This window comes from Oryza glaberrima, chromosome 4 (genome assembly GCF_000147395.1).
Source record: "Oryza glaberrima chromosome 4, OglaRS2, whole genome shotgun sequence".
In the NCBI taxonomy this organism is placed as follows: Eukaryota; Viridiplantae; Streptophyta; class Magnoliopsida; order Poales; family Poaceae; genus Oryza; species Oryza glaberrima.
In genome coordinates, this window is record NC_068329.1 from 23,824,778 (window position 1) to 23,838,341 (window position 13,564).

Genomic DNA, 13,564 nt, shown 5'->3' on the forward strand with positions numbered 1-13,564 from the left:
GTACACATGCATATACTAAGATGATATTCACTCCGTTCCAAAATATAAAGCACAACCACCTTTAACCCAAAGACCAAGAAACAATTATTATCATCTCATAGTTTGTATCACCCTAATAAATATAATGCATGCATCCAATAGAATAAGAGATCTTGAGGATGGAAGATTTAAAAAAGTAATAATTTAATGGAGAAGAGGTCCTAATTAATTGTATGCATGCATGCATGCCTTATATTATAGAACGGTCTAGAAAATGTAGTTGTGCCTTATATTATGGAAAGGAGGGAGTAGCATGTAAGAAGTCAACATAATAAGGATTTTGTAGGATTCTCCAAGCTAACTTTGATCATTTCTTAGTTTATTTAGGTATATATACTCCATAGTTTCAGTGTGATTGGTAGACCCCAAACACGGATTTTGATGAAAGTTGTAAGGAAAATTATAGATAACCTTAGGCTGCGTTCGTTTTGAGAACATAGGGAAATTGTTTGTTTCGTTTTCCGTGCACACGCTTCCCAAACTATTAAACGGTGCGTTTTTTGCAAAAATTTTCTATATGAAAGTTGCTTTAAAAAATCATATTAATACATTTTTGAAGTTTAAAATAGTTAATACTCAATTAATCATGCGCTAATGGCTCACCTCGTTTTGCGTATCTTCCCAATCTTCTCAATCCCCTCTCCCTCAAACACAGCCTTAGTCTCTTTTGCTCCTTATTTAACTCTAATTCACTAAGTCTCCTCACACCTCCATGTCCCGATCTAGTGACCTCTTGATTTAGCGATGCTCCTTTTGACTCTGTCATATATTGTCCAGGCCTCATCGGTTACCCAATTGCCGAGCATAAGTTTAATTTATCTGTAAAATTTTTATAGACATATTCTTAGTGACTGAAAACCCAATGTTGAAAAAGAAAATATGTTGAAAATATTTTAAAATAAACTCAAAATTAAGTTTTTAAATTTAAAATTTTGGCATTGGCTTATTCTTTTTAGGGCAACCCATGGTTCTTCATAACTGAAGTGTTGAATCGTTTGAAATGAGCAACTGAAAGAAATCTTTCTTAGGTTTGAGGTGGCTCGACGAGGAACACTACTGAGAGTCTGAGATATGCATGGCCAAGAATTTTTTACTGCTCACTGTCAATGGGTCGCAAGCACATCAAATTCACATTTGATCGATCGCTCTCTTGAACGTATATAAGATTTCCAGGTTGAGTAATCATGGTATTTACCTTTTGCAAGCATGTTAATTTAAAACAACGAAGTTTTAGATTTTGTACTCTAGTGTGTTGCATTCAAGCGGGCTAATTTTCTCGCCTTAAAGTCCGTTTTGTAATTTAGATTAATTGTTTGTTATGTTCTTGTGTGCATCTCTTGATACGGAGGTGCTATTTGCTTCTCTTTTTTTTTTTTTTTGACCAAGGGCACAAAGCCCCCATTTCCATTACTAGAAATGATCAAAGCTACATAGTTCAGGAAAAAAAGAAGGACATAGAAACCCTTACAGGGTTGGTTTTATAACATGATAGCTGACAATGGTAAACCCCAGCAACAGAGAACTGAAAGTGAGGACACACAAAAGCCTATTGAAGACTAACATTCAATCCTACAGCCCAAAAACAGCGCACACATAGCAGCAACAACTTCAGCATCAGATTTCCTTTTTCTTCAGAATCCTATTCTTCTGACATCAGCTCGCCATCCAAACTTGGAATTGAAGACGTCACTTGCCACTTGTCTTATAAGCCGGGCCCCCAAGAGCAGCCTTCTTAGATCGACCTCCTGTTTTTGCAACACAGCCCAGGTTTCCACCCAATGGCAGACCAGAAAAACAACATCAGTTGGATCCTTGGGGAGTTTTTTCTCAAAGCAGGCTTTATTTCTGGTTTTCCAGATTGCCCAGAGTACAGCAGCTACCCCAGTGATTACTAAAAGTTTCAATTTTTTTTCCAAAGGCAGCAAGCCAAGAGCCAAATAGATGATTGCTATCTATCACAGGTTTCAAACCAAAAGCACAGGAAATAATGTACCAACCTAGCCATAGGACAATCGAAAAAAAGATGTTGGATGGTCTCTTGTTGATCACAAAACTGACAGTTTGTGTCTCCTTTCCTCCATCATCTTTTAAAAAGATTATCCTTAGTAAGAGTCCTTCCTTTTAAGATAAGCCAAATGAAAATTTTGATTTTCAAGGGAATTTTGAACTTCCAAACTTTCTTAAAGGGTACATTTGTTTGTTGAATACAGAGTGCATTATAAAAAGATTTAACAGTGAAAGTCCCCTGTTTGGTCAGGTTCCAACAAAGCCTATCTCTGCAGTTAGGGATGAAATGTAAGTTATCAAAACCCTGTTTGATCTTATCCCAATCTCTTAGTTTTTCACCAAAAAGGGTCCTTCTGAATTTGATCACACCCCAACCATGTTCCTTTATCATGGCCAGAGAAATGTTTTTTGACAAGGTAATATTGTAAAGGGCAGGGAACTGACTAGTTAGAGGTCGACCCCCTAACCAACTATCTTCCCAAAACATGATGGACCTTCCATCACCCACTTTTTTTGAACAAAACTTGAAGAAATCATTCCTTACTTCCATAAGACCCTGCCAAAAGTGGGAGTCACGAGCTTTAGTTTTAAGGACAGACATGGGTTTTTTCTTCAAATATTTATCCCTCAGCATAACCTGCCACCACCTATCCCCATTTTCCAAGTTCCAGATCCATTTTCCCAGCAGAGCTTTGTTCATAAGATCTAAATCTAAGACCCCCAGCCCCCCCTGATCCCTAGGAGAACAAATAACCGGCCACTGCACCAGATGGTATTTCCTAATACCCTGATCTTCTTGCCAAAAAAATCTCCTCCTAAAAAAATCTAACCTCTCTTTTACACCCTGAGGGACCCTGTAAAAGGAGAGCATGTAAAGTGGAACATTACTTAAACTGGAGTTGATGAGGATCAATCTCCCTTGCCAACAACCTAGCTTGTGTTCCATTTTGTTTTCAGCTGTTTTCCAATCCCTTTTAAGAATTCTTTTTTTTATCAATTGGTACCCCCCAAGTACTTCATAGGCAAATCATCTATGTTACAAGTAAAGAGTTGACTATACATATCCTGCCTCTCTTTTTCCAAACCAATACAAAAAATTTCACTTTTATTAAAGTTGATTTTGAGCCCTGAAAGCTGCTCAAAGAGACAAAGAATGAATTTGAGGTTTCTTGCATATTCCAAGTTATCAGGGATCAAAAAAATGGTGTCATCAGCATATTGTAAAATAGCCACCTTATTTTCATCATTGATTCCTAGACCTTCTATTAAAGAATTCTCCTCAGCTCTCTTCACTAAGAGGGTCAGAGCTTCTGCTGCTAAATTAAACAGTAGAGGGGATAAAGGATCACCTTGTCTAAGTCCCTTGAAAGTCTGAAAAAAGGGTCCAATTTCATCATTAACTTTAACTGCAACTTTCCCCCCTCTAATGAAGGAGGTGCAATTTGCTATTGAGCCTTTTGTTATCTAAGAAAATATGCAGTTAGTGGAGAATGCATGATAGTTCTTAGTCATACTAGTAGGGTTCACAATACCGTGGGGATTGGATTTTGATCCCTAACAACATGTCTACAACCGGTAATTTTCATCCAATTTTGATCAAATTTCTATTCGATTTACAATTTCAAATTTGAATTTCTGAAAAACCATTCAAATCTCCCTCAAAATATCATTTTGAGCCACCTCAAAATCACAAAATTTCATGAAAATCGATCAGCTTGAGTTGGTAGTGTAAACCCTCTATATATTAGACCTATATATTTTTTTAAGGGTATCCATACAATACACCAAATGATAGAGATTCATCTTATCCTAATATTGTTATACCAGTTGAATAGATTTGGATGAATAGTATTTTCCCTTTTTTAAAAAATAACTAGAAAAATACCCGTGCGTTGCAACGGGTGAATGCTATTTAATCTTATTATTGTTATATGATTTAGTTATGGTAAAATTTACTGTGGGATATCACTTGGGATTTTTTTTTAGAAAATCATGAGCTACAGTTAGGAGTCAGACTTTCATCTTAAGTTAGCATGTGGAGTTTTCTAAAAAGAGATTTCTTATACGACTCATTTTCTATTTCCAAAAGCAAATGAGCTTGAAATCCAACTCAAACACGGATATGTATTTCCAAAAACGAACAATCTTAAAAACTGACTTAAACACGGACGACGTACCAAAATACCAGCAAAAACATCTTCGATTTTTATAATAGTATAGATATAGATATAGATATGGAAATTTTTAATTAATTTTGGAATTTGTAGCCTTTTATTCATCTAAGATTGACGCGGAGAGTTCCAAGATGTTCATCGTCAATCTTAGATAGGCATTGACTCAGGACAAGGCATATATAGGATCACAAGTCGTAATTCGATATATCTCACAGTTTTTCAGTGCTACTTACTTACGCCGTTTCACAATGTAAGTCATTCTAGCATTTACCATATTTATATTAATGCTAATGAATCTAGACATATATATCTATCTAGATTCATTAGCATCAATATGAATGTGGGAAATGCTAGAATGACTTACATTGTAAAACGGAGGGAGTAGCATGCAGCCATTATTCGCACTCACATAAGTGAATGAATACATATATAGAAACGCTTGTGGAGAACCAAACACATTTTACAACTATTATGCATTCCCACTCAGACAATAGAAATTATTATATCCAAACATGTAGTTTAAAACACATTTTAAAATTCTTGTGGAGTACCAAACACATAATTTTCACTTAGATAAATGGAAATGATTTATATCCCCGGCTTTGCCATTCGGCACACATGCAGTAGTTTTTTTATTGAATAAAAGGATGTATAATGATGGAACAAATAAAAAAAGAACAGTATAATTTTGGTACAACTTTGGTTCTCATTTCTGGTATGAAAAGTCAGAGACTGCTTACTATTTAAAAAAGATGGTATCTATTTATAGTGCTCCCTAGCTAAAACCTTCGATGTTCTGATAGTAGGGCTAAAGCAACAATTTTTGTATGATAGCAAACCCAAAACGTTACATGGAAAATTTACTCCGCTAAAGTTTAGGCATTGCAAATATATTGATCTTTTACTAGCACGTTTTCAAAAAGGTAGATATGAATGGAGAGACTATCATATCAATAGTATTAAGCAATGAATGATTCTCAAACCCGGACCGACTAATAATATCAATCAACTTATGGTGATAGCCGATAAGACTCGAGGACTTTCTCTTACCATTATAATTCTAACACCAATCAAATATCTTCTCATTTCTACCCTGCCAAAATTTAACAAACTGACCCAGAGTTCTCAGCGAATGAAAAACAAATCCTCCCTGGGTTTGCATTCAGTCCACGGTTGATAATACAGCGCGTGATCTGTCCGGAACGCTTGCGATGAGACGACACTACACGTCAAGGAAAAGAGGACGCCGTTGTTCTACACCCAGTAGTCGGCAGGTCGTTGTCGTCTCGTTGCTATACTATCAACAGGAGATGAATACGTGCCAGGGCTTTTCGCTTTGGAGCCTAGCAAACATTCGACTGCTTGGCAATGTCGACTTTTTTGTCCCCCTTTGCCGCTTTGTGAATTGGCCGCTACTGTGCAGGCACAATGCATGAAAAATAAAAAGAGTGAGAAATCCCAAAGGGATGGATACATCCATCCATCGATCGATCGATAGCTAGCAGCAGCAGTATGAGTACTTCTGGACCTGCCTGCCTGCACGTCACGGATCAGGAATACAGGAGAGTGAGGCAGCGAGGAGAAAGTTCTCGAGCCGTGGCCCGGTGGCTCGAATGTGTGGCCGAAACGGGTCCTCCAGTCCTCCCGTACTGTGTCATGATTGAAACGTAAAACGATTTTTGCCGGACAGATATTCCTGAGAATTCTAAAATGGAGTTTATCTCATGGACGCGTAGGATAGCACAAGTATTTTTGGCAGTAGTGGTTTGTTTATTTTTGGATAAAGGAACTTGCCTTTTCTTTAAATTGGTAAATACGGGCTTGTGCAGATCATATGGCTGGATGTATGCTTATTTATGAAGAAACCTGACTAGCTCTGAATTGGACAAGTCCTGCTGGTTTATGTTGGAAATTAATTTGATATTGGGACTAGTCAGGGCCTATATGGTGGTGCTTAATTGGTTTGTTTTATTCTTTTTCCCTGTCTGGATTGCTGCTCTCCATTCACGCATTCAACATGCGTGACCAATGATGGGTCAGAGACTCAGAGAATTGATGATCACTTATGGTTAGTTAACTGTTTGGTGCGATACAGATTAGTTTCTTTAAATGCGTAGGTTAGTAGGAGAATTGAAAGGATCATTATTAGAAATGATCATTATAGTCAAAGCAACAGGCAAGGTCATTGTTATACTCCAGTTTTCTAAATAATCATTGGTGGGCATTGCTTATTTGCTTTGGTATTGGACCTGTTAGAGAAGAATCTCAATACATATGACGTCTAAACCACTGCTTCTACGACTACGAGGAAAAACTAAGGTATCCAATCAAATCGTTAGTTATCAGAGAGATCTTCAGACAAACCATGACGAACTGGTTATCCCCAATCAAAAGCTCTTTGGAATTTAAAATTATTCCCTTTGTATATCTGTACACCGTTTCGGAAATATTATACGGCAATGTACGTGAAAGAGAGGCTGCACACATTTGTTTAGCACTGTTTTGATCGACGGAGAACGACTAGTTCAGAATTTTTTGTACACCAATTCGAGCTTGACAATTGACAAACCAACAGACCGATTTTTTATGCTATTGGGGGGGCAACTTTATCCTTTGATCTCTGATCTCCGATTTCACCCAAAAAAGTGCTTTTTACACCTGATGGCGACCTGCTCAAAAGAAGGAGATCAAAAGGAGTCCAACACGGCTAAAGCTGCGACTTTGGGAGCTGATTAAAACCCCAATTTAAAACCAACGGTGTCTTGGAGCTCCAGCTTCAGGCCGTGTGAAATCTTCTAGAAACACCGGAAAGGCGCAACGAAAAGCTGGGCCTCCCAATCTCTCAAAAAAACAGAGAAAGAGCTGGGCGACCTTCCGTTGGGTTAACCGCCCAAACACCACTTTGCAAGGATAATGTGGCTAACGATTCGATCATTGCACTGCTTTATGGTCCATGTCTGTATCTGATCACACAGTGCGTAACTGGACTCATGGATCATCGTTTTTTTCCCCATTGACCCGAGCCGGCTGCATATGCCGCGTGTAACATACCGTTTGCTTTCGCAATCGCACTCATACTTCTTTGCATTGTCCCCGGCCGTCTTAGCGACCTTCAGCTTAATGCCACTGAAAGCTTTGCTATGGCAAACTTGCGTTCGCGCGAAGTAAAGAATCTTGTATATCCAGCTTGCACAGTGCCTGGTCCTTGCCTGTGGCAAAAAGCTTCAGCAATCACCATCAAATTACAATCGATCAGCAGTGTGCCGCTTTAGCGGAGAGAGAGTTGCAGATAGCAGCTACCCTGGCTAGGGGCGCGAAGCGTGCACATGCATGAGCTGGCCCTGCAACTGCAGTACGTGACAGGGACCAAACGAAAGAGCTTTGGTAATTGGTACTCTAGCTCCATCCACACCGATCGGGTATACCGGTGTGCGTGGCGTGGCGAGACGATGCGCTAGCTGCCGCGACGAGACGGGACAGCGCGTAGCGCGAGTACGAGGAGGAGCGCGACGTCGTGTGGCGCCGTCTCTTCCATCCTCCCATCTGGCCATCTTATCGATCGCCGGCAATGCGGCGGTGGCCACCTAGCTAAAGATCGGTGCGATCGATCGATCCCGTTGTTGTTAATGTGATAAGGTGTCCGCGCGTGGCCGAAAAGACGAGGTTGGTTGGTAAGTGTCAATTCTCTGCCAGCGTAGGCGCGAGGATACTGAGGACCGGGCAAAGCCTTTGCTTTTCTCTTGAGGTGGGGGTGGTGTGTGTAAACTTTGTAGGAGCAAGTCATTATCTAGTACCGGTCGATTGACCAGAGCATATTGTATATAGCAATTGGGAAGGAACTAAAGATGAGCAGTCTGCAGTTACAAGTAAGCATGAAATCATTGACATCACGTACTAAGCCCTCCCGGCTGGCTTACTTGTCGCCAACCTAAGCTACAGAGATGTACAGAACCTTTCAATCTCTCACTGAGCGGGACTCGAGTGAATACTCACGGATCTCAAATCATGTAAGGGAGTCAGAGTGAACTTATTCCTCTAATTAACTCGGCTAGGGTGGGTGGTCCGTGTGTGGGCTGTTACAGATGAGCCTTTCTCTAGCCCAGTATTGGCCGTTCGAGGAGCGGCCGAGTGGGAGGCCCATCTCGCCACTACCCGTTGCTGGGCCTCGCGTGCCCCCGCTCGCCGACACGCATGTACGCCGGCACGGCGCAGCGCTCGGCTCGGTTTCCCCTCGAAATTCCGCCGGACCACCGGACGCACCCGGAGCGGTCACGGGTGTGGCTTTCTGCGTGGGGCATTGTGAACAGTATACGGAGAGCACAGTGAAACATGGCGCGTTGGTCTACGCACGGCATCACGCCGCTTCCGTCAACCAGTCGAGGTACAGTACCACGGACGCCAGCGGCTGGCCACAAGAGTACGATACTACAGTAGCATTGACCGAGAGGGAGAGTACGGCGAGTACAATTGAATGGATCAGATTGCAGATCGGATCCAGGGGGCCCAGCGCAGCGCTAGCTAGCACCACTAGCGCAGTAGCGCCTCCTTGTATACGAGTGGTGTGATGCAGAGCAGGTCGCTGCAGTCTGCACCACCGTCAGTCTCGGGGCAAGTGGCGATTCAAACTTGAGAGTATCGAAAAGATTAGGCATGTGACTGTTTGCTTCCTCTGCTCGCAACGGCTCAAAACCGCTCGTCGGATGAGGTCATGAGATTACTGTTAACTAATCCACCCAAAACGTAGGTTAAGGCTGTGTCAGTTTCTTAATTCTTCTGCTTAGCTCCTTCTCCTGTACTACTATACCATTTGCCCCCAACCATACTTGTGCATAGTACTAGTACAGATCACTCGGTACTAGGAGTACTAGTACTAGATCAAGTACACATGATCGGTAAGCACATGAACCGGGCCCCACTAGCCAGGGACACAAATTGTGCGAGTACAACGCCAACCGCTTCAGTGTCAGTCACTCACAACCCAGTGATGAGGAGCAGCTCATGTGAGCACGCAATGCCCTGATCCCGTGGTCCACGTTCTCCGACGCACGAGGCATCGCACCACGGGCTCTCGCTGACATCTCGGTACAGGTTGCCCGGGCCCCACATGTCATATTGCTAGTACTCCTTTTTGCTCCAAAAGCGAGAGGAGGATAACTACGCCGTGTACTCCACAGCTCACCCCCCACAGCCTTGTCTGTGTCACTGACATGCGGGCCAGACTTGTTATGGTCCCACATGTCACGCTAAAGTAGAGTTGCCGATGCGCTCCACGTTGGTTTCCTTAAACCGCACGCCAAAAACCAAACCCACCATACCGAGTTGAGGACAAAAAGGTCCAATAGAAGAAAAAAAGGAAAAAAGAAAGAGGAGTAAACTGAAACCCCCCGACCCCGAGACGCCCACCCCAGCAGCGGCGCGAGCTGATTATGCTTCCGGGAGGCGAGGACGGCGGCAAGCACCGCGGCGCCACCGCCGACGAGGAGGCCGCCGCGACCGCGGCCTCGCTGAACGACCTATGCGCCACCGCCGGGGATGCGGGGGGGCTCCCCGCGCTGGCGCCGTTCCCGAGGGCGGCGGTTTGGGCGGTCGCGGCGCTGCTCGCGGTGGGGCTCGGCCTCGGCGCGCTCGTCCTCGCCGTCGTGCACAGCGCCGCACTGCTCGTGGTGGCCGTGCTCCTCTCCGCGGCCGTCGTCGCGTTCCTCCTGTGGAATGCCGCGGCTTCCGCGTCGGGGCGCGCCCTGCGGCGGTTCGTGGACGGGCTGCCCGCGTCCAGCCTCCGCTCCGCCACCGACGACCAGCTCGTCAAGATCACCGGTGTATGTTTGCCCATTTGCAAAAGCATTATCTTTCTTTTGCCATGAATGTGCTGCTATTGATCCAATAAGTCTATTTTATTCCGTCTTTAAGTCTCTGAATTCTGAATTGCTGAATTGATAAGGAGCATTTTGGTGGAGCCACTAGATGCATGGAGAATAATGCATTTGGTGCCGTAATTCTACATCATATAGTGCTTTCATGTAACTTGTGGAATTGTGGACCGGATACACTTGCATTGTTTCATAGTGGGGTTTGTTTGCACCTTGAGTGTTCTTCGTTTTTTGGTGGTCACGTAGTTCAGTGTAAATAGGATGCGCCAAATTATGGATTCCATAATCGTGCAATGGGGAGCAAGCACAGCAATGTCCAGATTTGTGTGCAGTAGGTTCACTGGCCATATCGAACCAGTCAAGGGCAGTTTCTTTGTTTCCTTTCTCAACTTTGTACTGGTAGTACATTGAATGTATCTTCTAGTCTGAAGGGGAAATTTTGTGCCTTTTACCTTAGGGAGTGTATGCTGTGATGCATTGATTTGTGTTTTTTTCCACATTTTCCTATTACAGTACATTTATTGTTTTTCATTATGTTCTACTCTTGTTACAAAAAATGTTCTTTTTAGTTGTGTTCAGTTTTCAGCATGTTATTCTTGCATTGTTTAAAAAAAAATCAGATAATGTGTTATTCTTGCATGTGTGGTGATGCCCCTTGTTTTATGCAGCTTGTTGCGTGCGGTGATATTTCACTGATTTCTTCATATGAGAAAGTAGAGAATTGTGTATATACATCTACATTATTGCGAAAATGTGGAAGATGGGGTTCTGAAGTAGCTAATCCTAAGAACCGCTGTTCCAAGTGGAAATTGACACACGCTGAGGTAAGGATGCTTTGTTGCTATCTCAAGGGCTTCTAGTGTATGTGTGGTGGAGTCTACAGAACACATGGGTATTTTCATTTATCTTGCACCTTATGTCATTAAAATTTTGTTTTTTTAATTATTGTTTCACCTTTTTGTTTATCATGACTCAAGCTAGCCCAATTCAATCCAACTGTAATACTAGTGTGTTTGTTTTTTATGATGATTACAAAAGCATTACTATTTCATAAACTAGCTTGCATTATTATTGTACACAATTAGTAATAACCTATTGTTTCAGTTCCAGTTCCACTTGTGCAATATTGGTGATAAATTGGAAATTCATAATACCGTTTCTCAGTTGTATGTAAAGTTCGAGAGATCTTGACTGCATAGTACAATGGAACAAAAAAAATAATACATTTCATAAGTAGATCAACGAGTAGACATTACCCATTTTTCACAATTTTAAAACTGTTGCTCATCTGCGTTATGTCTGAGTTGTTTATTTAGTAGTCTTTTAATTTCTCTAATGTCATTGTATCTGTTGCTGTAAAATTGAGTTCATTATAAAGGCAGTAAGATGCCATAGATAGTGTGATGTTTGTCTTATTCAAATATTTTGTGGAGTTGGGCAGAGGTTTGCTGCTGATTTCTACATAACGGATGCAAAATCAGGTAAAAGAGCCTTGGTGAAAGCTGGGCACGACTCGAGAGTAGTTCCCTTGATCGATGAAAATCTTCTGGTTACGACAAGCGGGAACACTGAGTTATCTTCAACCTTGAGGTGTTGGCTGGATGAAAGAAATATTCCTTCTGAAGAATGTCAGCTTATCCGTCTCGAAGAAGGGTAATCAAATTGCTCGATAATAGATATACATTTTGCCAGCATCTTTGCATATTGCATCTTTGGAAACTTAAAATGTGAATGCAAAACCTGTAGGTATATCGCTGAAGGTATGCGATTGAGCGTGATCGGAATTTTAAGCAAGAAAGATGGCGATCTCATGATACTTCCACCACCTGAACCTATTTCTACAGGTTGTGTGTTTCTGTCGTTTCTCCTTCCAACTTATTTTGATGGTATTGTTCTGAGATTAGTTGATAGAAGCTATTTTATGCACAATTCTGGTGTTTCGTGAACTGATGTCAGAACTCATGAGATGTAAGTGTAACAGCTAACAATGCTAGTGCAATGCCCTTGCCCCTTGGGATCTTCTATGGGACCACAACATCATTAGAATGTAAATTCTTACTTGATTGAAATTGCTAATGCCTTGCCCGATCTGGAAGTGTATTGGGTATCTTCTCAATTCTCATTTCATTTGGCCCCTTCATTTATCATTGCTGTACATTGGTAATTCTGCCGATAGTGTACTACTCTTATCTTCAGTTTTACTAGTCCTACTAGTGGAGAGTATATGAGATGCCTCGGTGGTACGTTCATAGTTTGGTTCCTTGCAGATACTTGCGTAGTGCCCTGTGAGTTATGCCGATCACAGAACTGTTATTTTTCTGTAAGAGCCTGACAGGTCCTTTTGTTTTGCCAACAATACAGAAAGTTAGTACGTAATTTTCTTCCCGATGGTTAAAGTCTTAAAGAGGTGGTCAAACAAATAACCTTGCCAGTCTTTGTCGTTCTGTTCAGTGTTCACCAATCCCCATCTTTGCAAAACCAAAATGATAAGCGCCTTTACCTCCCAAGCAGCATTCTCCAAGGCTTCCATCCTTCTGCCACACGTGCACTTGAAAAAACTGTGAAATCTCGAGAGGTCTGAGCCTGCATAAACCTCGAAGGTCTCTGCACGTCCAAGAAATAAGCAGCAGATTCAGCTAATTTGGGCTCGGAAGGCAAGTTGGCAACGAGTGAATACTGAAAACGAAACGAAACGAACAGACAGACTGACGTCTTACACAAGCGGCCTCACCGGCTAATAATATATCCAAGCTTTCTTTTTCCCCGTGTCAAGCTTGATTGATCGCACCCCTCGTTTTTTTTTTCCTCATCCTCAACAAAGAAAAACCTATTCCCTCTGTCCCAAAAAGCAAACCCTGGGTTTCCGTGTCCAACTTACCCTGGATTTCCGTGTCCAACCTTGACTGTCCGTCTTATATGAAGTTTTTTTATAATTCGTATTTTTTATTGTTGTTAGATGATAAAATATGATTAATATTTTATACATGACTTATCTTTTTAATTTTTTTAATAATTTTTTTAAATAAGACGGACGATCAAACGTTGGACACGAAAACCAGGTTTGTGACGGAGGGAGTAAGGGCAGGGAATAGGTACGGTGGGGGTGGTAGGTGCCCTGTCAATCGTTTCCGTGATTCGTGCTTCTATAACCATTGGATCAAGGGGAACGCACATCCGCTAGTGATGCTAGCGAGATCCGATTGTTTATCTGTAACCCCATTTTAAACCAAGTCTGTCCACTTCCTTGCTGATGATGACATGCTGATCGGTTCATCTGTAAACGAGTGTATCTGTACGCATATACAGTCGATATTACTGCTTCTGAACTCCGAAGTTCTGCTCGCACGCACCTGTCAACGAAAAGCTTCGCTGCTTTTTTTTCTGGGCGACGATTTTACGAGGAATGATTCCAGATTCCAGGCGCAGAGGCTTCGGAAAAGGCTGGTGGATTTCAGGCGCCGCTCGGCACGGCCGTGT

At 42.1% G+C, this 13,564-nt stretch overlaps 1 protein-coding gene across 1 annotated transcript; it reads left to right on the forward strand.

Annotated features, from left to right (window-relative positions):
- The first annotated feature begins 9,579 nt into the window (after positions 1 to 9,579).
- Positions 9,580 to 12,194, forward strand: LOC127769586 (uncharacterized membrane protein At1g16860-like). The gene is made up of 4 exons (XM_052295179.1): positions 9,580 to 10,036; positions 10,756 to 10,911; positions 11,529 to 11,740; positions 11,834 to 12,194. The coding sequence occupies exons 1-4, from the start codon at positions 9,647 to 9,649 to the stop codon at positions 12,030 to 12,032; spliced, it is 957 nt and encodes a 318-aa protein (XP_052151139.1). The 5' UTR covers positions 9,580 to 9,646; the 3' UTR covers positions 12,033 to 12,194.
- Positions 12,195 to 13,564: the final 1,370 nt, after the last annotated feature.

Coding starts and splice junctions, on each gene's coding strand:
- LOC127769586 (XM_052295179.1), top strand. CDS start 9,647: ATGCTTCCGGGAGGCGAGGACGGCGGCAAGCACCGCGGCGCCACCGCC. Junction 10,037..10,755: donor AGCTCGTCAAGATCACCGGT/GTATGTTTGCCC, acceptor TGTTTTATGCAG/CTTGTTGCGTGCGGTGATAT. Junction 10,912..11,528: donor GGAAATTGACACACGCTGAG/GTAAGGATGCTT, acceptor GGAGTTGGGCAG/AGGTTTGCTGCTGATTTCTA.